We start from the raw sequence: 25134 nt of genomic DNA on the forward strand, positions 1-25134 counted from the left end.
ACATATTAGGATGAAAGTCACTTGCAGTTTATCCAGCCAGGGAGAAAACAATGAAGCTACACATGGAAACATAGAATCCCTAAAGTGTGGGAGCAGGCTATTTGGCTCATAGAGACCATACTGACCCTCTGAAGGTCATCCCACCCAGACCCACACCATCCCTGTATTTCATATGGCTAAACCACTAGCCTGCATATCCCTGGACACTATTTTTAGCATTCTGGATTAGTGGTGCTGGAAGAGCACAGCAGTTCAGGCAGCATCCATGCTGCCTGAACTGCTGTGCTCTTCCAGCACCACTAATCCAGAATCTGGTTTCCAGCATCTGCAGTCATTGTTTTTACCTCTACTATTTTTAGCATGGCTAATCCACCTAACCTGCACTAGGAAACTGGAGCATCCACAGGAAACCCAAGCGGACAAGGGATTAACGTGCGAACGACAGTCACTCAAGACTGGAATCGAACCCAGGTCTCTGGCACTGTGAGTAGCAGTGCTAATCACTGAGCCACTGTGGCACCCCAACATCAGGCAATTGTATTTAGACACAGCAGACAGAAGAATGAGAAATTCATAACAGCTGAACTGAAAGCTTGCTGTTTCTCTATCTGTTCTTCTCTCAACCTCTTAGATGACAATGTCCAGTGAAAAACAAAACAAAAAAAACTGAGAACGCAATAATATCTACAAATTTTGTTATTGCAGTGAATACAAATCAACGACTGTGGTTTGAGGTTATAACTAACATCTCAAGGACTCTAAGGACTTTTTAATTGCATACTCTTGATCTTGAAGTGCCCTTTACTCCAGTGCACGTATGTGTGTGTGTTCTCGATACCATGTTTTATTATCTTTCTCAGTGTTAGTAAGGAATGAAATTCCTCTTTCTCCACTCAAGAAAATCTTGTCGTGCCTCCTTCACCTTTGGACTAACAGACTGTCATTTAATCGAAGTGTAATATCGCTCCAATCTAAAAACAATTTAAAACTTTTTGTTGCAGCCACCCAAGGCAGGAAAAAGAGGGGAGCCAATTCATTTCCTCACCTGATCATAAGAACATGTAAAAAAGATGGGATAATATTATTGGATGAACTTAGAAATCGTGGCATTGGATCTGTGTTTGAGTGGAGCTCAGCATTATTGCAACAAGCATTATTTGAAATTATAGAAGGTCTTTCGTTATTGTAATGAAATAGACCATCAAAGACAATTAGTATGAACCTTCACAAAATTGAAAAAAAAACTATTTCCTTGAAAACAGAGACCCAAATGATCAGTCCTGGCAAAGGTCACATTTTCTCTTTATTTGTTGACAAAATAAGTAATTTTAATCCATTTGAAAGGCTTATGTGAAGGGCCAACATTCTATGGTTGACAATGACAATGGTGCCAAAAATAATGGCTAAGGGAAATTAAACATTTTAAAAAGTAATGTTTGTGTGATGTCAATCTCAGATGTTAAAACTTTCCTGATGATAAGACTGAACAGGTAAGGTGTACTCAAGCTGTATCCTGTTGGTTGCAGCAAAACTCTAGCAGGACACATTAATCGCAGTGTTGTGCACAGGAAAAATACAAATTCATTGGTTAAGGAGTATGTTTTGGATTCCTTTTTTGGGATTTGTAAGTTTTCTAGACTTGTTAATAGGCCATAGCATTATAAAGATCTGCCAATATAAAACTTGGCAATGTAGTGGACAGCAATGAAGATAGAATTATAAAATGGGAGTTAAGAGCATATCACATATCTGATCAAGTACTCCTAGGGACTAAAGACTTCAAACTGGATTACACATCAAACCCTGCACTATGGAAAATGGAAGAACAGCAGTACTGATAGCCTCAAATTCTTCCTTTCTGCTGCAGTTGATTTACAGAACAGGAAATCAATACAAAATGAAGAAGAATAGATAAAGCTTTGATCCAGATCTGTTTTAATCTGCTCACAAAACTGTGTACGTTAAAAAAAAGATAAACAAAGAAAGAAGATTGAACGTGTTCAAGAAAGAAGGATGGATAAGGGGAGTGAAATGGATGAAGATAAAGCAAAGCAAGGGGAAGAAAAGCAAAAGTAAAGGAGAGAGAAGCAGATATGTTAGAATTCAACATATCTGCTCAAAACTGAAGTAATTGTTGCGCCCCATCCCATGCCAGTTAAGTTTCTTATACAAAGCTGTATAATTGTTATGTTTTTCATGTAACACTGCTGAAAGAAGACACTTTGATTTGTAGCACTTAGATTTCAAGAGACTTCAGAGTCAGAAAAATTCAGTCATAACAGACAGTGTGATAACATTACATCATTATATACGAATTTTTTAATGTCTGCAGATATGCAGCATAGATGAGGCACAACGTGGTTTTACTTTAGAACAATATGTGCATAATGCCCTGTATCTTCCAATATGGAACATGCTGATATTCCTCAGGACCCTGAGGAACCCCTGTTTTTACATATACGTGGGACTTAAACAGGAAGTTGAAATTTCCGATTGTTGCTAAGATATACTTCTTCAGTTCATGATAACAAAAGGGGACACAGTTCCACCCAAACATTGTCACTTGGCTACCTGATGCTCTTCAATGCTTGATCTCTGCTACAGCCAAGTCCAGAAGAGCAAAGGCTCCAGCATAAAATGGTATCAAGCAGTTTAAATCACAGTCAGCAGCAGGCATAGCCAATCTGCTGCTGATAGGAAGATTTGGGCATCATAATGACATTGGAGATCTATTAGCTCAAAACCCAAATTTTAGAGTTGTGTTTCTACTTCAGAACTTGCACTGAGACGTAACTACCCTGTTTCAATGTCTTCAATAAGACATTGAAACTGTCTTATCCACACTTCGATCTATCATGTACTTAAAACAATAAACTACATTTCCAATGATCATACAGAACCTGATGAATCAATGCACAGCATTAACATGGCTCAGTACCAATGATTGGAGAGGCCTGTACTGTCGTTATCCAGGAGGTAGACTAGGAGCTTTCCATCTAACTGTGTTAAACTACGTGTCACCACCTATGAAAGTAAGTTGCAACTGTCCGCAGTCTCAGACTTCAGCTCAGAATTTGCTGAGGGTCCCAGGGAGCAGGGGAATTCACCATTGGAAATTTAAACCTGCCAGATAATTCCCATATAAGTCAGTGTGCCAGGATTTCTGCATGATGTCAGCATACATCTTCAGTCTCATATCCAGTCTCTGGTAATCCGAAATCTTCAAAATCTATGTCTGATGAACTGCAACATTCAATCTTCAGGCAAATTATCACTTATACTGTATATACATATCAAGTTTAATTCCCTTTCATTCAAGATCAAGCCCATTTTCCTGGCATGTAATGTTACAGAAATCAGAGGTTGAACTGTACACGGATGACTTTAATATTGAAAATTATTTTCAAGACTGCAACCATGTTGCCATTAGAAACTAGAGGACTAGTTTTGTCAGCGAGTGCAATTCTTCTTGCTATGACTGACACCATATTTCTCCCATATTTCATTTCATGTGCAAATTGAGCAAAATGTGACTACTACCTCTGCCTACAGTAATACTGCGACAATACTCAAAAGCTATAGGTTGTGTATGTGGGGTAAATTTAATTGAAAGAAGAAACAGTTTTGCAATGTAAATGTAAGGGTGCAGTAGTGCATGGCAAGTATGCTAATCTACTTTGGTGAGATATTTTGAGTATGCTCTGCACCAAATATATAGCATTAATGAGTAAGGCACTCATACTCTAAATAAAAAGCATTAATAAACACTCAAGTGCACAGATTTACTGAGCTCTAACATCACAAGGTTTGTTCATGCATCTCATTAGTAAAATTCATTTTTTGAATACCTGTTATTTCAGTTAGTACAGAATTTTATTTGTGTTCCCACAATGAAGTAGATTGGTCAATTCTTATAAAGAAGTTCCTCTCCATAGCTCATCTTACAGAGGTGTTATTCTTGGGGATGCATTAAAGCTATGTACACCTGAAGCTGATCTAAGTAGAGGGCTGAATATCAAGTTCTACCTGATCCAGAGGTATGTAATAACATCTCTGAACAGGTTGATTAGAAAATATACATCAGCACAATCAAGGGCTCTTGTGGGTGCTGTGGTAATGTCCGAACCTATGAGTCAGGTTCCACCTGCTCTAGATATATGCCATAACACATTAAAAATCTCCATCAGTATGATCAGATAGGTCTCTCATTGCAGTAGATTAATTCCAAGCAGTTACCATCATTACCATCAGACATTTTGAAACAAAACATGACCACCTTGAATTGCTGCATTTTGAAAATTTGAATGTTTAACATTAAAAGTCTCAGTTAAAGTCTGTCCCATAATCAAGAATGTTTTCATTTTGACAGTTGATAGTATTTAATAAGAAGCCACAAGGATCGGTGCTGGGTCCCCTGCTTTTCATCATTTATATAAACGATTTGGATGTAAACATAGGAAGTATAGTTAGTAAGTTTACAGATGACACCAAAATTGGAGGTGTAGTGGACAGCAAAGAAGGTTACCTCAGAGTACAACGGGATCTTGATCAGATGGGCCAATGGGTTGAGGAGTGGCAAAATGAATTTAATTTAGATGAATGTGAGGTGCTGCATTTTGGAAAGGCAAACCAGGGCAGGACTTACACATTTAATGCTAAGGTCTTGGGAGTGTAGCTGAACAAAGACACCTTGGAGTGCAGGTTCATAGTTCCTTGAGAGTCACAGGTGGATAGGATAGTGAAGAAGGTATTTGGTATGCATTTCTATATTGGTGAGAGCATTGAGTATAGGAGTTGGGAGATCATGTTGTGGCTGTACAGGACATTGGTTAGGTCGCTTTCAGAATATTGTGTGCAATTCTGGTCTCCTTCCTATCAGAAGGACGTTGTTAAAAGGGTTCAGAAAAGATTTACAAGGATTTTATCAGGGTTGGAGGGTTGAAGCTAAAGGGAGGGGCTGATTAGGCTGAGGCTGTTTTCCCTGGAGCATTGGAGGCTGACCGGTGACCTCACAGAAATTTATAAAGTCATTGGGGCATGGATAGGGTAAATAGACAAAGTATTATCCCTGGGGTGGGGGAGTCCATAACTAGAGGGCATAGATTTAAGGTTAGAGGGGAAAGATTTAAAAGGGACCTAAGGGGCAACTTTTTCATGCAGAGGGTAATGCATGCATGGAATGAGCTGCCAGAAAAAGCGGTGCAGGCTGGTACAATTACAACATTTAAAAGGCACCTGCATGAGTATAAGAATAGGAAGGGTTCAGAGTGATATGGGCCAAGTGCTGGCAAATGGGACTAGATTAATTTAGGATACCTGGTCGGCATGGATGAGTTGCACCGGAGGGTCTGTTTCCATGCTGTACATCTCTATGACTCGAATAAACCACCAGCCAGAATCTAACGTCAAAATAATAAGAAGACTTTCCAAGATGTGATGTTGCTTTGCAAAAATGCCAGCTCACTGACTAACTCACCATTCAATACCTTGTTCAACACAACGTTTCTGTACTTACATGATGCTCACAAGCTTAGTCAACTTTGTACTAGCAGACAAGTACCCCAAGTTCACACCACTATAAGTATTTCAATACATTGTCAATATATTAGCAAAGATGTAATGCATAGTCTGTACAGCATCAAGTGCCTCTGACAGAAACTTTCAGATTTCTACATATATGTCCAGATGCTGAAGGCTGTTCCCCACTTTTCTCAAGAAGAAGGGTGAGTACTATTAGATTCATTGTTCTTCCTAATGCAAACCCATGTATTGTAGAACCATGATCAACAAGTTTTAACAGGTAATGAGGGATTATGTTCAGCTTAAAGGTTAATTAATTATACAATGAAAATACCTGTTGCACTGCTGAAATGTGACGCCATCAGCTGAATTTTCACTTTTTGGACACAAAACATGAACCAGGATTGTTTCTGGGTCTTCAACAATCCCTGGGGTCAACAGTTACCTTTTGGGATTTTGATTAGGGTATCCTGTTGATTGTCATGGAGACAGGTTCCCTTCCTGATGGTGGTGGACAGCCTCTCAAAGCTGGACAGCTTATTTGAGACCTTCCAACCTCAGAGGAGCAACCATTGCAACAAATGGCAAATAATAAAGTGGGATCTTCAACGTCAAGAAGGTGCCCTTTCAGTCACTTCTTTTAAAAAAGTAGTCACAGAATATGCAGTCTGACCATTACTTTGGGGAGCAGCCTCCAGCTGTTCTTTATTTAAAGTCACTCTTTATTTATACATGGAGAGTCCTTGGCTTCCTCAGAGATAGCTCTCAGAGTGAACAGAATCTCTGATATTCTATTTATCTTTTTTTTCTACAGTGTAATATTCCATTTATATCTGTCAGCCAGGTCTCTCTGATTGCACCAGATTAACAGCCCCAATCAAGGAATTCATGTTCTATGAGGTTCAACTGGCTGACATAATTACAGACACATGCATCTATTTGGGAATTGAGTTTATTTCATTTAATTGTTTTCATAAGATTTTGGGATCCCAGTTTAAGAAACACAACAGAAACCTTTCATGAACATTTCTCGTGTAATATGCCTGTAATCACAATCTTAAACCTCAGATTCGTATCGTAACCATAACATAATTTCAACGTACTTGAATTTAGCAACTCGATAATAATTAAAATGGGAAATTTAACCATTGTTGTCTCTTTTACTTCTTCAGTAACAATTTATATACTGCACTACTCATTTAAACAATTGACGAATTATTGCCTTCCATTTTGAAACATTGTTGAAAATTCTTACCCCCATATGGCAAGACGATGTTCCACAGATGATAGCTAACCTTGATGTGATTGGTGTATTCTCACATGGCAAGTTGGACCCTTTTACATCAGCCCCAATCAAACCTAGGAAAAAAACACATCTCTTGAGAAAGAAATACCTGGTAATCAGATTTAATTCCCCAAACTCTGCTAAACTCACATTACAGCATGAAGAACTGCATCGTGCATGTTACCATAAACATAGGAGGCAGACATTCATGTCACAGTACAAGATAATTTGTGTCCACAGTATCAACAGTAGTCTAGATTCACATTATTGCAGCTATGTTTTATTTAGATATCCCAGAATCCAAGAAACATAACAATAAAGTTGACTCCAAGTTGAGGCCCAGAATGCCTAGGTCACTAACCTAGTTTCCAATCATCAAAGCAAGCATAATACTAAGTTATAGTATTTGTAACTTTCCTGCACCTTCATTGTCACAATAGTTGGTATTTCATGGTGTAGCTGTTTGCTGTTCCTTTGGTCAGAGAGCAACGTTTATCCCTGTTTTGGAATTTAATGGGAGCTCCAAGATTATTGTACATAATTAATTATCAAGCATAATTAATTATGAGCCTGCAAAACATGATGCAATAAAAGCATAAAAGAACCTAACGGTCATCAAGTTGAAATAATGTCGTACAATTAAAATTTAAATGGAATAACTGATTTCAAATTTGTGGCGTTCTCAACATGGATGTCAAAAAACTTGATGTTAATCTTGAGCACAAATGGGTTCTGGAAAAGGAGAATGACTTTTCTTTGCTCAAAGCAAGGGAATAGTCATCAACATCTGATTCATCAATGAGAAAATTAAACATTTGATGCATTTTCAAGATTGCTATACATATTGTAATGCACTGCACTATTTATAATTTAAGTCTGGGCCAATAAAGCAATGTTGTGGTTCTGTTCGCCGAGCTGGAAGTTTTTGTTGCAAACGTTTCGTCCCCTGGCTAGGCGACATCATCAATGCTTGGGAGCCTCCTGCGAAGCACTTCTTTGATGTTTCCTCCGGTGTTTATAGTGGTCTGTCCCTGCCGCTTCCGGTTGTCAGTTTCAGCTGTCCGCTGTAGTGGTTGGTATATTGGGTCCAGGTCGATGTGTTTGTTGATGGAGTTTGTGGATGAATGCCATGCCTCTAGGAATTCCCTGGCTGTTCTCTGTCTGGCTTGCCCTATGATAGTAGTGTTGTCCCAGTCGAATTCATGTTGCTTGTTGCTCGAAGCAACATGAATTCGACTGGGACAACACTACTATCATAGGGCAAACCAGACAGAGAACAGCCAGGGAATTCCTAGAGGCATGGCATTCATCCACAAACTCCATCAACAAACACATCGACCTGGACCCAATATACCAACCACTACAGCGGACAGCTGAAACTGACAACCGGAAGCGGCAGGGACAGACCACTATAAACACTGGAGGAAACATAAAAGAAGCGCTTCGCAGGAGGCTCCCAAGCACTGATGATGTCGCCTAGCCAGGGGACGAAACGTTTGCAACAAAAACTTCCAGCTCGGCGAACAGAACCACAACAACGAGCACCCGAGCTACAAATCTTCGCACAAACTTTGAACAATAAAGCAATAGATGGATGTACTAGCTTACTGCCACTGGGCCTTAAAGAGGGTATTAAGTGTACAGTAAAGCCCATTTAAGGACCTGAGCCCCTTGCCATTAATATTGCCCCAGGGGCTGCTGGTCATCTTGATCCTGGTGAAGGCACATTGCTGCAGTTAAATTCCTCATTGGCATTTAAATTAGCAGAACTTTCCAAAAGTAGGGGATGCAGGGCTCTTGCTAGTTTTCCATCTGTGGGCATAATTTACATCAGCAGTATTAAACTCCATTCACAATGTACATGGTTCTAGGCTGTCCAGATCGCATACTGTATGGAAAACACGAACACACTGCTTTTTGAAAATGTGTGGAGATGGGCCTAAGGGGGTGTTACATCCATTTGGGATATGGTTATTTTCTAAATAATTACTTTATTTTCAGTGAATTAGACTGCATGCACAGGTTAAAAAGCCAAATCTTATGGATGGATAGACAGCAAGATTTACTCCTGCCAGGATGTCCCAAATTCCAACATTGGGACATTGTACTTGAAAGACACAAATTATCACCAAGGTATGCATCGCTATCTACTCAAAGTTTCACACACCTAACAAGTGTGAGTTAGCATTGTAATATTACTTCTACACAGGACCATCACGTACAAGATTGGGTACCAGGCAACTCCATCAGCTGTTTCATGTGCAATTCGAGTATGTCATTCCATTTCAGCTACCACTGACCACAGTGCCACTGCCTCTCACACATCTATCAGGGCTCATATTTAAAAGATGGGAGTCACATCACTCAGCAGCTCATCCAACATCAGCTCACCGACCTTTCATCACCATGAGAATTTGCATGTCTGAAAGGTTTTTCAAAGGGATGGGACAAAGACATAATCATAAAAGATGGAGTTGGTATGAACGCTTCATGGATATATCAAGCATACACTTTATATAATGCCTTACTGTTTTTCATCAATTGTAGCTCTTTGATGATGCTGAACAAGCTTTCATGCAGAACACTTTCATATGAAACACACATTGAAAATCACAGGTCTGGGAACTGACACTTCTATCTATAGCTATCAATGTAGACAGTGTCAATATCCCCATGTTAATGTCTCGTAATGCTTCTTTCGTAATACAGGATCTCCTCATGCAGGAGAGGAGTGTGTACAATGAGTGCAAATTTGCCAAGGCCAGGACAGTGAATGTGGAGGACTGGAATGCCTGGCATAATAATTAAGAGGTTGCTGAGCTGACAGGACAGGAAAGGGAATGTGTTTGTGCTGAAGGGGAGATTGTGAGGATTCTGAGAGACAGGATTTATGATTACTTGGAAAACCATAGTTTGATTAGAGATAGTCAACATGGTTTTGTGAGGGGCAGGTCATGCCACACAAACCTTATTGAATTCTCTGAGGATGTGATAAAACACATTGACGAACGTAGAGCAGTGGATGTGATGTACATGGATTTTAGCAGTGCATTTGATAAGGTTCCCCAGAGTAGGCTCCTTCAGAAAGTAAGGAGCCATGGAATACAGACAAATCTGGCTATCTGAAATTTGGCCCATAGAAGACAGAGGGTGTTGAAAGATGGAAACCAGTGACCAGTGGTGTTCTGCAGGGATCAGTTTTGGGACCTCTGTTCTTTGTGATTTTGATAAATGACTTGGATGAGAAAGTGGAAGGATGGGTTAGTAAGTTTGCCGATGACACGAAGATTGGTGGAGTTATGGATAATGTGGAGGGCTGTTGTCGGTTGCAACAGGACATTGACAGGGTGCAGAACTGGGCTGGTAAGTGGCAGTTGGAGTTCAACCTGGAAAAGTGTGAAGTGATTCACTTTGGAAGTCCGAATTTGAACTCAGAACACAGGGTTAAAAGCAGGATTCTTGGCTATGTGGAGGAACAGAGGGATCTTAGAGTCCATGTCCATAGATCCCTCAAAGTTGCCACCCAAGTTCATAGGTTTGTTAATAAGGACAATGGTATGTTGGCTTTCATTGGCAGGGGAATTGAGTTTAAGAGCCGCAAGGTTATGCTGCAGCTCTATCGAGCCCTAGTTAGGCCTCACTTGGAATATTGTGTTCAGTTATGGTCGCCTCATTATAGGAAAGATGTGGAAGCTTTAGAGAGGGTACAGAGGAGATTTACCAGGATGCAGCCTGGACTGGAGGGCAGGTCTTATGAAGAAAGGTTGAGGCAGCTAGGGCTTTTCTCATTGAAGCAAAGAAGGATGAGAGGTGACTTGTTAGAGGTGTACAGAATGATGAGAGGCATACACAGAGTGGATAGCCAGAGACTTTTTCCCATGGTGGAAATGTCTATCATCAAGGGGAGGGGGGGGGGGGGGGCATAATTTTAAGGGTTGGAGAAAGGTTTAGAGATGGTGGGTGTGTGGAATGGACTGCCATTGGTGGTAATAGATACATTTAGGCAACTCTTGGGTAGGCACATGGAAGATAGAACAATGAAGGGGATGTAGATTAGACTGATTGCAGAGTAGAATAAAAGGTCGGCACAACGTCGAAGGCCGAATGCTGTATTGTTCTACGTTCTAAATAATTTCTTAAAGCTTTGCAAACACTGAGGTTAAACTGACTGGCTTGCAGTTGCTGTTTTTATATTTGCATTCTTTTATAAACAAGTGTGCAACATTTGCAATTATCCATTCCTTCTGATTTAAGGAAGATTGTAAAAATATGGCCAGTGTCTCACTTCCCTCAGTATTCTTAGATGTATCTAATTCAGTCCTTTGGTCTTCTGAACTTGAAATACAAACAGCATATCGAAAAACTCCACACAATTAATTTTAAAGCTTTCAAGAGTCTGGCCTACCTGTTCTTTCAGTATTATCTGGGCAGCGTTTCTTTCTTGGCAAGGACATATGCAACATATTAATTTAATAGCTTAGAAATGCCCACTCCCTCCATGCATAATCCTTTTTTGACTCCCTTATCAGTCTGAAGACGTATGATGAACTCTTAAGAACCTGAGAAGTGTGGAGATGTATCTGGTGCTTATTACTGGCCTTTTTGTTTGTAACTAAAGTATGATTGATCGTTCTCACTCCGTTGAATGAGAATCTTCGTAAGTTTTAAAAAAATGATGTGAAGTTCACATGCTTATAATTTCTCAGAATATGCCTGTCACAAAGCTGGTCCTTTTTCCTAAAAGCTATTCCTTTTCTCAAGGATACCGTGTCCTTGGTTTTATTCAGAGGAGTCGATTCTCCTGCTCCTCGGGTGCTGTCTGGCCTGCTGTGCTTTTCCAGCACCATACTCTTGACTCTGATCTCCAGCACCTGCAGTCCTCACTTTCTCCTAATGAAAGAGGAGCGGTCAGCACGGGAAACTGAATTCTTGTTGTTAGTTCAGTTCAGCAGTGGGCTGTGTGGAGTCAGGCTGCTAGACTCTCACTCCTTCTGCCCTTCTAACTTTGACCTGTAAGCCTGGGTTTCATGTTTACTGTGTTCAAGGGGTTTGTTTATAGGGAGTGTTGCACATATTTTTTGGAACAGCATAATTATGTCTAGTTTGGATAGACTGAGTTCTGTTGGTATTCTATATTCTGTTCTTTCATTTTGTGAATAAATTTTTGTCTGTTTTAAAACCTGGTAGTCAACCTAGCTAACTTATTCAGGGTAATTTTCATGTACACTTACCAAAACAAATAGCAAAGTTATAGTTTGGGCTGACTGCTTAAGAATGTTGAGTGGTCTGGCCTAGTCCAAAACAATACCTGGGAAATCTACATGTAGACAGTGGTGTCAACACTCATTTTCCCTGACCCACCATCACCTAAAGATGAATCATTGGAAACAATTCTTTTGCATTTGAAATGTTCTTAATTAAAACTGTATTGATCATGTCTGCATCATATTTATTACTTTAATTTATTTAATAATTTATTTCTTGCTCTGTTCTTTTTGGTATGTTTTTATTTTTCATTTTCCATTTCTTTTCAACTAATTTCTATTTATTTTACAAGACTTAAAGCTCATTTAAGCACACCAAGGTAGGGAATAGGGGTCTGTCATCTATCAAAGTGAGATATATTCTTCTCAATCAAATTGTCACAGATCATCTCTTCTGCATCCCTCAGTAGGCATCAAAACTTTCCGAAAGTATCAGTAAGGGAAATTCCTAATGGAAAATCCATTGATCTCAGAAATGCAACTGGACAAAGTTAGAAAAAATACATAATTGGCATAAATGTTCCTGGGGCTCTAAACAACAAGGGAAAACTGTCAAAATAAAATGATGGAAAAAGACGGCTGCAAGTTGATAAAGCTGACTGGGGTCAGATGTTCACAGGTAAAGGGACGGTTGGAAAATGGGAAGCCTTCAGAAATGAGATAACGAGAGTCAAGAGATAGATTATTCCTGTTAGGATGAAAGGAAGGGTTGGTAGGTGGAGGGAATGCTCAATGACTAAAGAAATTGAGGGTTTGGTTAAGAAAAAGAAGGAAGCATATGTCAGGTATAGACAAGACAGATCGAGTGAATCTTTAGTAGAGTATAAAGGCAGTAGGAGTATACTTAAGAGGGAAACAGGAGGGCAAAAAGGGGACATGAGATAGCTTTGGCAAATAGAGTTAAGGAGAATTCAAAGGGGTTTTACAAATACATTAAGGAGAAAAGAGTAACTAGGACGAGAACAGGGCCTCTCAAACATCAGCAAGGCAGCCTTTGTATGGTGTCGCAGGAGATGGGGGAGATACTAAATGAGTATTTTGCATGAGTATTTACTGTGGAGAAGGACATATAAGATATAGAATGTAGGGAAATAGATGGTGACATCTTGAAAAATGTCCATATTACAGACGAGGCAGTGCTGGATGTCTTGAAACACATAAAAGTGGATAAATCCCCAGGACCTGATCAGGTGTACCTCAGAACTCTGTGGGAAGCTAGGGAAATCATTGCTGGGCCCCTTCCTGAGATATTTGTATCATCGATAGTCACAGATGAGGTGCCGGAAGACTGGAGGTTGGCAAATGTGGTGCCACTGTTTAAGAAGAATGATAAGGATAAGCCAGGGAACTATAGACCGATGAGCCTGACATCAGTGGTGGGCAAGTTGTTGGAGAGAAGCCTGAGGGAGAGGATGTACATGTATTTGGAAAGGCAAGGACTGATTAGGGATAGTCAACATGGCTTTGTGCGTGGGAAATCATGTCTCACAAACTTGATTGAGTTTTTTGAAGAAGTAACAAAGAGGATTGATGAAGGAAGAGTGGCGGGCGTGATCTATATGGACTTCACTAAGGTGTTTGACAAGATTCCCCATGGGAGACTGGTTAGCAAGGTTAGATCTCATGGAATACAAGGAGACCTCGCCATTTGAATATAGAACTGGCTCAAAGGTAGAAGACAGAGGGTAGTGTTGGAGGGTTGTTTTTCAGACTGGAGGCCTGTGACCAGTGGAGTGCCACAAGGATCGGTGCTGGATCCACTACTTTTCATCATTTATATAAATGATTTGGATGTGAGGATAAGAGGTATAGTTAGTAAGTTTGCAGATTACACCAAAATTGGAGGTGTAGTGGACAGCGAAGAAGGTTACCTTAGAGTACAACAGGATCTTGATCAGATGGGCCAATGGGCTGAGAAGTGGCAGATGGAGCTTAATTGAGATAAATGCAAGGTGCTGTATTTTGGGAAAGCAAATCCTAGCAGGACTTATACATTTTATGGTAAGGTCCTAGGGAGTGTTGCTGAACAAAGAGATCTTGGAGTGCAGGTTAATAGCTCCTTGAAAGTGGAGTCGCAGGTAGATAGTATAATGAAGAAGGCATTAGGTATACTTTCCTTTACTGGTCAGAGTACTGAGTACAGGAGTTGGGAGGTCATGTTGCGGCTGTATCGGACATTAGTTAGGCCACTTATGGAATATTGCATGCAATTCTGGTCTCCTTCCTATTGGAAGGATGTTGCGAAACTTGAAAGGGTTCAGAAAAGATTTACAAGGATGTTGCCAGGGTTGGAGGATATGAGCTATCGGGAGTGGTTGAATAGGCTAGGGCTGTTTTCCCTGGAGCGTTGGAGGCTGAGGGGTGACCTTATAGAGGCTTATAAAGTCACGAGGGGCATGGATAGGATAAATAGATAAATAGACTCCGTGGGGTAGGGGAGTCCAAAACTAGAGGGCGTAGGCTTAGGGTGAGAGGGGAAAGATATAAAAGAGACGTAAGAGGCAACTTTTTCATGCAGAGGGTGGTACATGTATGGAATGAGCTGCTAGGGGAAGTGGTGGAGGCTGGTACAATTGTAACATTTAAAAGGCATTTGGATGGGTGTATGAATAGGAAGGGATTGGAAGGATATGGGCCGGGTGCTTTCAAGTGGGACTAAATTGGGTTGGGTTATCTGGTTGGCATGGACAAGTTGGACTGAAGCATCTGTTTCTGTGCTGTACATCTCTATGAAAACACATTTAGTTATATAAATATCTACACCCTCCTAAATATTAACCAATGTCCAGCAATCCTAAATGATGATTTTCAAATAAGTATTCTTCAATTCTGAAATATTTCCAATGATGATCAGAAAAATAGGTAGTGGCGCACAGTACAAAAATGTGTAGTAACAAATTAGTACTTTAATGAAACTTCCAGTAAAATGCATCAAACGTTACAGCATATTTACTTACATGTAGGCCATTTTTGCTGCTATAATCAACCTGGCCTATGTTTAATAATATGCAGTTAGAATTGGAAAATTCTCGTTTGTATTTCCATTAGAAATTGTAAAGTGTTACATACCAAATACATATCATCCCCCTGAAGATTAAAGGCCTCAGGTCATTAATTCAGTTGCTATAGAATCATACCTGCTACTATCAAGCAGTTTATCAATATTTCATCCCCTCATTTTAACATTAATGAAATGTTTTGGGGTATTCTGTTTATTTATAATTTTGGAACATTACCAAAATGAAAAAAAAAGTTACATAGTTACCAGTTATACCAACTAAGAACCTACTTGTGGGCAGGCAGCGTGATGGAGCACAAATCATTACTGGCAGGGCAATTTCACACATGGCTGACGTTGTGGGAAGATTGTCTGTCTTTATGAGAAACAACAGAAGTACATACATGACACATGAGGACTTCCCTAAGCTGAACTGCTGACTGCCACTACAACTCCACAGCCAGCAGGTCCATCCACTAGTATGCAGGACTTCACTGAAACAGTAACTCAACCCAAATAAATGCTAACTTTGCACTATACAAAAGCATTACATATAAACATAGAAGAAAGGAGCAGGAGGAGGCTATTTGGCCCTCAGATGCTGCCTGAACTGCTGTGTTCTTCCAGCATCACTAATCCAGAATTCATTTGGCCCTTCAAGTATGCTCCACCATTCATCACAATCATGGCTGATTGTCCAACTCAATAGCCTAATCTTGCTTTCTCCCCATAACTCTTTGATCCCATTCACCCCAAGTGCTATATCTAGCCAAATATTCAAATATTGAATACATTCAATATTTTGGCATCGACTACTTCCTGAGGTAATGAATTCCACAGGTTCACCACTCTTTGGATAAAGAAATATCTCCTCATCCCTGTCCTTAATGGACCACATCGAGCCCTCACACTATGGCTCCTGGTTCTGGATGCACCCACCATGGGGAACATCCTCCCTGAATCTACCCTGTCTAGTGCTATTTGAATTTTATAAGTCTATATGAGATATCCCCTTCATTTGTTTGAACTCCAGCAAAAACATTCCTAATCTCGTCAATCTCTCCTCCCACATCAGTCCAAGAATCCACGGAATCAGCCTGGTTAACCTTCACTGCATTCCCTCATGAGCAAGAGCATCTTTCCTCAGAAAAGGAGACCAAAACTGTACACAATATTCCAGGTGTGGCCTCACCAATGCTCTATATAACTGCAATAACACATCCCTTCCCCTGTACTCGAAACCTTTCACAATGAAGGCCAACATACCATTTGCATCTTTAGCACCTGCTGCACCTGCATGCATACCTTCAGCGATTGGTGCACAAGGACACCCAGGTCCAATAGCACACTCCCCTCTCCCAGTTTACAGCAATAGTAATGTGCCTTTTTGTTTTTGTTTCCAAAGTGAATAACCTCACATCTATCCAAATTATACTGCACCTGCCATTGATTTGCCCACTCACCCAACCTGTCCAGATCATGCTGAAGGATCTCTGCATCTTCATCACAGTTCAACCTCCTACCCAACTTAGTATCATGTGCAAACTTTGAGATGTTGCGTTTTGTTCCCTCATCCAAATCATAAATATGTATTCTGAATAGCTGGGGTCCTCGCACTGATCCCTGTGGCACCCCACTAGTTACTGCCTGCCAATTTGATAAGGACCCATTAATTCCTACTCTTTGGTAGTCTGGACTTTTCACTTGCTTGTTCTGCTGATGGATTTGCAGTGTGGCAGAAATTGTACTAGTCATAAGGTTGTGCTCTGACTCTAATCTTTTGCTTAGAGATTACTTAATGTTTCTGGGCTTTCTGGCATTGAATTGGAAAGACAGCTATAAATGATGCAGAAATGAACATCTAAGGACTGCTGTAGTGTGATAGCTTAAGTTTCCTTTTCTTTTTTACTTTAGAAGATATATTATCTTATATATAATTTTATTTTTATAAAGTGAATCTAAGTACAATGACTTAATTTTACCAAAAATCAATAAAGTTTTAAATTTGGGGATTTCCTGGAGGATTTCTCTCTGTGAGCTTGAGCAAGATATCTCTCTCAATTCTCTGGTGCTCATCTCTGTATGTATACACTATGCCTCGATGGCACCACATGCCTCTGTGTGCTCAGCAGCGGTGGAAGTATTTCCTACTGCAGGAACTTCCAGGATTTCTGCTGCTCTTTAAAGTCCAGGTGTGTAACAAATCAATTTCTCCCAGCCAAAAGTGGTCTTTCACAGCACACACAGTGGGAGCGAAATTTTTTAAAAGTTTCTGAGGCCACATATGTAGAAAGGATGACATTTCATGAGAAAGAGAAGCTTGCATTCATGAACATATTGCTACTTTACATCATCAACTGTCATTGTATCTGCACCTATGAGAATCAAAGTTGAAAATCACACAACACCAGGTCGTAATCCAACAGGTTTATTTGGAAGCACTAGCTTTCGGAGTGCTGCTCCTTCACCAGGTGGTTGTGGAGTATAAGATCCTAAGTCACAGAATTTATAGCAACCTGGTGTTGTGTTCAAAGCTGCATTGCTTTATCATGCTGAAGATGATGTTCCTCCAGCTCAACATATTCACCTTTCTCCTCAGAAGACTGCTGCCACTCTCCCAGCTCATCAGTTTCTATCAACTTCACCTATATGCAGAGTGCGGCATGCAAGGATGATGTGATACATTCCATTGGGATAATATTGCAAGGCACCCAAATCCGTTCCAAGCAGCGAACCCACAATAGTAGGTGGCCTATCATCTGCTCAACAATAACTGAAGAATGAGCTGAATTGTATCGACTCTCAGGCTCAGATAGGGGTTTGCAAAATGGAGGCTATAGGGAAGCCATTGCCTACCAGTAACAATCCTTGTAAAATATTTGACTGTTGAAATGAAGCAAGATTCTGAGCGACCTTAAGATACAGGCATCATTTCAGCTTCCAGGGTACCTGGCACAGACCACTGAAATGTGGTACTGATGATCACAGATGATTTGTACATTGATGGAATGGAACCCTTTTCTGTTGATGAAGTCAGCCACGAATGATATGGTGCACTCAATGGAACATGTGTACAGTCTATGAAGCCCTACACCTGGGGGAAGCCAGCTATGTTGGCAAAGCCTACTGCCTAGGCTGTAGAACTGACCTAGTCATAGGAAAACAAGATGAAGCAGTATAATCTCTCACAACTTGCACCAGAAACAGCCTTCATGCAATTTTGTGTGAAGGATTGAGAGATCCCACACAAGTCCCCACTGGATCCTTAGAAGCTGCCTGTTGCATAGAAATTTAGTGCAGCTGTCATCTTGATGGCCATCGTGATAGGATTGTCACACATCCCTTCAGTTCACAAGTCTCAATTCAGCATACAACACATTTTATTAAGTTGTGCCAGGACCAAAACCCCCTCTAATTTATTTTCTCAGTGCGTAGACCACCGCAGTCTGTCAGCAGCATCAGCTTCCTAAAGGAGAAGTCAATGGGTTGGCACACAATCATGCGTAGAACATTGGAGTAGCGATGTGGTTGTGCTGCTTGGAGAGAACATTATCCAGGACGTCTTCCATCTGCAGTAGCAATACACTTTGCGCATCTGGGGTAAGAAGCACTGAGAACAATAGACTCTGGGCCTCTGCTCCCAACTCTGCATCCTGAGAAGACCTTCAACTGCAATTCTTCAAGTGGAGGCAGTTTAGCAGCTATTGGAGACACCGCTCCATCTAAGCTGAGGATCTGCTCCGAGGTTCCACGTGTACTGATTGGCATGTCAATGCATGAACTTCCATTTTGAAAATTCAAAGCTGCACATGGAAATCGGAAGTCCATGCACTGAAAATAAAATTAGTGAGAGCATTGGCTGGAGGGTGCTGCTACTCCTGGGTTTGCATTCGCTCCTCCACAATTTCTGTGCCTTTGTTGTACCATGGCCAAAGTGACAATAACCCTTGCTGTGGCTGGATCCATTGGTCATCATTCCAATGAACCTACGTGTAGAATATCAGGAGCAGAACAGATCCTTAGTGATATCTACAGTCAGCATTAGAGGCACACACAATGACAGTTTAATATAATCTGCTATTCAGTGGGAGATGAAGAACTCCAACAAGGAGAGCCACGGAATGCCTGTATGTGGATCTTTGACATACTAGACCATATGCAGACATATGCTGCATAACCATGTTGTACAAATACAGTAGGAAATTCTCTTTGCATGCCTATCAGGCCTTGAATTGTCTTTGTGAATTGTGGCCCACCAGTGGCATTTTTAACGATGCCTGTGATTACTTCTACTTCCCAGAGATAACAATGATCAATTTGTAATACTCAATGATACAGTCAAGATTGCTTGTATCCAGAATTTACACCCACTATACATTTCACATATGGCATTCTATGATTACAGATGTCTTTAACTGTGCTGACTAAGTGCCTAATTTATGCAATTGCTCCTTGAAGGTCTTCACATTGTTCTCAAGTGGAGCTTATGTTGTCAGGCAGAAATACACTTACTCCAGCCATGGTGGTGGCAGCTATTTTTCATTTCCATTGCACATTTGTGATGATGATGAAGACAGGAGACAGCATGGGTTGTGCTTCACAGAGTGAGTCACAGGCTCAATCATTTCTGTTCCTTTCTTCCTTGTACTCCCTATTGATCCCAACAGTTCTGAGTTCCCTTGCATTCCCACCTAACTCTTTCATTTAAGTCTTAATCCTCTGAGCCCTGGGCCATAGTTTAGCCATGCCAATGATCATGGTGCACTGTCTTCCCATTGAAGCCAAGGTGGTGGTGGCTGTTAGTAACAAACCCATCCAATAGTAACCCAGTCCTCCAATACACTGCTGTCTCCCAATCTAATGTTGAATTGCACCCATTCATGAATATTGTCCTCTCTTCATCTCAGCACACTGTTTTCATTCCACACGTTTTACTTTCCCATCTTTGTTTTCACAGTGGTGGCTTCTTATAACCCGCCTTGAACTTGAGTGAACAGACATCCAGGACTGACTGTCACTGACAACCTGATTGACTTGGAAGAATAACTCTGACTGACGATTGATTTTTGGGCAGAATGATTCCAGAGTGATTGCCCTGGACCAATTGCACTGACTGTAGCCCTTTCCCTGCTCTGTAATGATCCAGAGACCCTGAACCTAATCACCCCAAGTGGCAAAGAGGCTGGACTGAGATTAATTAACTCTTGCAGCATCCCCTGCCTGATGGCAGTTCCCCTTGATTTGACTGTAGAGTATTCCCTTGGATTTCGATACAGAGTAATTTGGTTCAAGCACATAGAGGGTGTTTGCCAAGTAAGCTGCTGGCCAATGCTGTAGACATGACACAGATACAGCATAGTGCCATGCAGCATCATTTCCATTCTTTTTACTAGTCACTGCTGACAACGAAGAGAGGGACTGGGATAATTCTGCCTCAGTCTCTGTATTCCTGTCATGTAAAAAGTATTTCAAGATGCCGAGCCATTTGCAACCATACTGCATGATCATTACACCTCCTTTCATCATTTGTCTCCTATATTTTAGATGTTGATTCATTTACAGAATAGTTATCCTTCTGTAGTTTGCCCTGGTGGTATTATTCCGGTATAAGCCTTGACACAGGGTATTATTCAATGTCAACACACACGCATTTTATGAGAATTTACTGGAGTTCTATACATTAAGAATCCTAGAAAAGTTTTGCCTTCCTAATCTAGCAAATGGTGCCAACTGCTGCACCACTTCTGCTTGCCAATTTAATACTGTTCAATTTATACCAGTAAGCACCTGTGACCTTAGGTTGAGATGGGGTTAACTAGGGAGTAGCGGTCTTTGTCCTTATTCTAAGGCTCAGTATGATGATACCATGGCTTTAAGAAGTGTATTTTGTCCTTTTCTTTTATGAAGAAAGGTTGACACCAAGGTGCTGAACAGTCTGCTCAAAGCCAACAGAGTAAACAGCTTGTGAGGTCTTGGTTTTTTTTTAGAAGTTGGAACAACAGAAGCAGCTTGAATGGATGGGGTCAAGCTCCAACAGAACGTGAGATGTTTAGTTTTAGATTTCTGTAATTGCTGAGGACTTGAAGCTGGATGTGGAAGCTCTTACTTTTTTCTCGGTTATGCTAAAAGCTAGGGTACTCTTTCTGATGCTAGAATTATATAGGGGACAATCTATTTTACTGAATTCACCTTTGCCAAAGATATGTCTATGGGAAATTACTGTATTGGAACATTAATTAGTAGGCGTTTATATATATATTAAGTAGGCGTTTATTAAGCATTTCAATAGAGTGACAGTTAATCCAATTCTCTTATTTTTATTTTGTCTGTATTTAACTGTAGTGTAGAAATAGTGTGTTTTGCTTAAAGTTGAGTAGTTTGACTAATCAGATCTCAGTTCTTGTAATAGGGTAGTTATGGTAGGGGATTTTAACTTTCCAAACATCGACTGGGACTGCCATAGTGTTAAAGGTTTAGATGGAAAGGAATTTCTTAAGTGCGTACAAGACAATTTTCTGATTCAGTATGTGGATGTACCTACTAGAGAAGGTGCAAAACTTGACCTACTCTTGGGAAATAAGGCAGGGCAGGTGACTGAGGTGTCAGTGGTGGAGCACTTTGGGGCCAGCGACCATAATTCTATTCGTTTTAAAATCATGATGGAAAAGGATAGACCAGATCTAAAAGTTGAAGTCCTAAATTGGAGAAAGGCCAATTTTGACAGTATTAGACAAGAACTTTCGAAAGCTGATTGGAGGCAGATGTTCGCAGGTAAAGGGACGGCTGGAAAATGGGAAGCCTTCAGAAATGAGATAACAAGAACCCAGAGAAAGTATACTCCTGTCAGGGTGAAAGGGAAGGCTGGTAGGTATAGGGAATATGGGATGACTAAAGAAATTAAGGGTTTGGTTAAGAAAAAGGAAGTATATATCAGGTATAGACAGGATAGATTGAGTGAATCCTTAGAAGAGTATAAAGGAAGTAGGAGTATACTCAAGAGGGAAATCAGGAGGGCAAAAAGGGGACATGAGACAGCTTTGGCAAATAGAATTAAGGAGAATCCAAAGGGTTTTTACAAATATATTAAGGACAAATGGGTAACTAGGGAGAGAATAGGGCCCTTCAAAGATCAGCAAGGTGGCCTTTGTGTGGAGCTGCAGAAAATGGGGGAGATACTAAATGAATATTTTGCATCAGTATTTACTGTGGAAAAGAATATGGAAGATATAGACTGTAGGGAAATAGATGGTGACATCTTGCAAAATGTCCAGATTACAGAGGAGGAAGTGCTGGATGTCTTGAAACGGGTAAAGGTGGATAAATCCCCAGGACCTGATCAGGTGTACCCAAGAACTCTGTGGGAAGCTAGAGAAGTGATTGCTGGGCCTCTTGCTGAGATATTTGCATCATCGATAGTCACAGGTGAGGTGCCGGAAGACTGGAGGTTGGCAAACGTGCTGCCACTGTTTAAGAAGGGCGGCAAAGACAAGCCAGAGAACCTTAGACCGGTGAGCCTGACCTCAGTGGTGGGCAAGTTGTTGGAGGGAATCCTGAGGGAGAGGATGTACATGTATTTGGAAAGGCAAGGATTGATTATGGATAGTCAACATGGCTTTGTGCATGGGAAATCATGTCTCACAAACTTCATGGAGTTTTTTGAAGAAGTAACAAAGATTGATGAGGGCAGAGCAGTAGATGTGATCTATACAGACTTCAGTAAGGCATTCAACAAGGTTCCCCATGGGAGACTGATTAGCAAGGTTAGATCTCATGGAATACAGGGAGAACTAGCCATTTGGATACAGACCTGGCTCAAAGGTAGAAGACAGAGGGTGGTAGTGGAGGGTTGTTTTTCAGACTGGAGGCCTGTGACCAGTGGAGTGCCACAAGGATCGGTCCTGGGTCCTCTACTTTTTGTCACTTACATAAACGATTTGGATGCGAGCGTAAGAGGTACAGTTAGTAAGTTTGCAGAAAATGCACCAAAATTGGAGGTGTAGTGGACAGCGAAGAGGGTTACCTCAGATTATAGCAGGATCTGGACCAGATGGGCCAATGGGCTGAGGAGTGGCAGATGGAGTAGAATTCAGATAAATGCGAGGTGCTGCATTTTGGGAAAGCAAATCTTAGCAAGACTTATACACTTAATGGTAAGGTCCTAGGGAGTGTTGTTGAACAAAGAGACCTTGGAGTGCAAGTTCATAGCTCCTTGAGTCGCAGGTAGATAGGATAGTGAAGAAGGCGTTTGGTATACTTTCCTTTATTAATCAGAGTACTGAGTACAGGAGTTGGGAGGTCATGTTGCTACTGTACAAGACATTGGTTAGGCCACTGTTGGAATATTGCGTGCAATTCTGGTCCCCTTCCTATTGGAAGGATGTTGTGAAACCTGAAAGGGTTCCGAAAAAATTTGCAAGGATGTTGCCAGGGTTGGAGGATTTGAGCTATAGGGAGAGGCTTAATAGGCTGTTTTCCCTGGAGCGTTGGAGGCTGAGTGGTGACCTTATACAGGTTTATAAAATCATGAGGGGCATGGACAGGATAAATAGACAAAGTATTTTCCCTGGGGTGGGGGAGTCCAGAATTAGAGGGCATAGGTTTTGGGTGAGAGGGGAAAGATATAAAAGAGAGCTAAGAGGCAACTTTTTCACACAGAGGGTGGTACGTGTATGGAATGAGCTGCCATAGAAAGTGATGGAGGCTGGTACAACTGCAACATTTAAAAGACATCTGGATGAGTATATGAATAGGAAGGGTTTGGAGGGATATGAGCAGGGTGCTGGCAGGTGGGGCTGTATTGGGTTGAGTTATCTGTCAGCATGGACGAGTTGGACCGAAGTGTCTGTTTCCTTACTGTACATCTCTATGACTTTATAACTCTACATCGTTTCACCAGTTCCCTGCATAATTGAAGCATAACCTCTCTATATTTGTATTTAATGTGCCTTGCAAGAAATGATAACATTCTATTAGCTTTCCTAATTACTTGCTGCAGTAGCATACTAGTCATTTGTAATTCATGGATCAGTACATATAGTCATAGGGTAAGAGAGATATATAGCACAGGAACAGACCCTTCAATCCAATTCGCCCATGTTAACCAGATATTCTAAATAATCTCGTCCCATTTGCCAACATGTGGCTATCGAGATACCTTTGCATCTGCTCTGCCATTTCTCACTGTTTAGTTAACATGCTTCATTTTTATTCTTCTTGCTAAAATAGACAATCTCACTTCTCACATTATCCTTCATTTGCCAGATCTTTACACACTTAAACAATCTATGTCATGTTGTAGCCTCCTCGTGTCCTTTTCAGAACTTACCTTCCTACTGATCTTTGTGTCATCAGCACATTTAGTCACAATACCTTCCATCCCTTCATTCAATGAATGTATTGTAAACAACTGAAGTTCCAGCACCAACACAGTGGCACATCACCTAGTGTCACAGAGTCATAGAGAAGTCAAGCACGGAAACAGACCCTTCAGTCCAACTCGTCCATGCCGACCAGATATCCCAAACTAATCTAGTCCCATTTGCCAACACTTGGTCCGTATCCATCTAAACCCTTCCTATTCATATACCCATCCAGATGCCTTTTAAAAGGTGCAATTGTACCAGCCTCAAGTAACAACATATAGGTTTAGATGAGCCAAACCAGTCTACTTCAGAAACATTCCTCCTCAGTTGCACCATCAGAGTAAGGTACTTGTATGCAACCTAACTGATGCCCTACAATGGTCTATGCAAAATCTAGTTTTCAGAATCACAGGCAACTGTATGAGTTCCCTTCCCAACATAACTTTTATTTCCTTGACTCAACAGTAGCCACAGCAGAGGCTTCAGTTAAGGAAATCAAATGGTACACCAAAAGTAAGGAGAAGAATTTTAAAATATATGAAATCTGTCCCATTCCTGTTACATCTTAAACTATTATTAATTCTTCTATTTGCTATGTTTTTGCATTAGGGTGAATTTGGAATACTATAAAACATTAATATACATTTTAAAAAGAATTGTGCATCGTTATTACATAGGAAATAGAATGGTGGTCAACGTTTGAAA

General features: G+C 40.7%; 1 protein-coding gene across 10 annotated transcripts in view; it reads right to left on the reverse strand.

Annotated features, from left to right (window-relative positions):
- Positions 1-25134, reverse strand: part of fggy (FGGY carbohydrate kinase domain containing) — a 369292-nt gene that overhangs the window by 128436 nt on the left and 215722 nt on the right. For all 10 annotated transcript variants that reach the window (XM_087990626.1, XM_087990634.1, XM_087990630.1 and 7 more), the window contains one exon: positions 6776-6879. In XM_087990626.1, coding sequence (XP_087846752.1) covers positions 6776-6879 — 104 coding nt within the window. The remainder of the gene's footprint in view (positions 1-6775; positions 6880-25134) is intronic.

Source organism: Chiloscyllium plagiosum, unplaced genomic scaffold (genome assembly GCF_037043375.1).
Source record: "Chiloscyllium plagiosum isolate Xiang-an unplaced genomic scaffold, Cpla_swu_hap1 HiC_scaffold_9, whole genome shotgun sequence".
NCBI classification, from domain to species: domain Eukaryota; kingdom Metazoa; phylum Chordata; class Chondrichthyes; order Orectolobiformes; family Hemiscylliidae; genus Chiloscyllium; species Chiloscyllium plagiosum.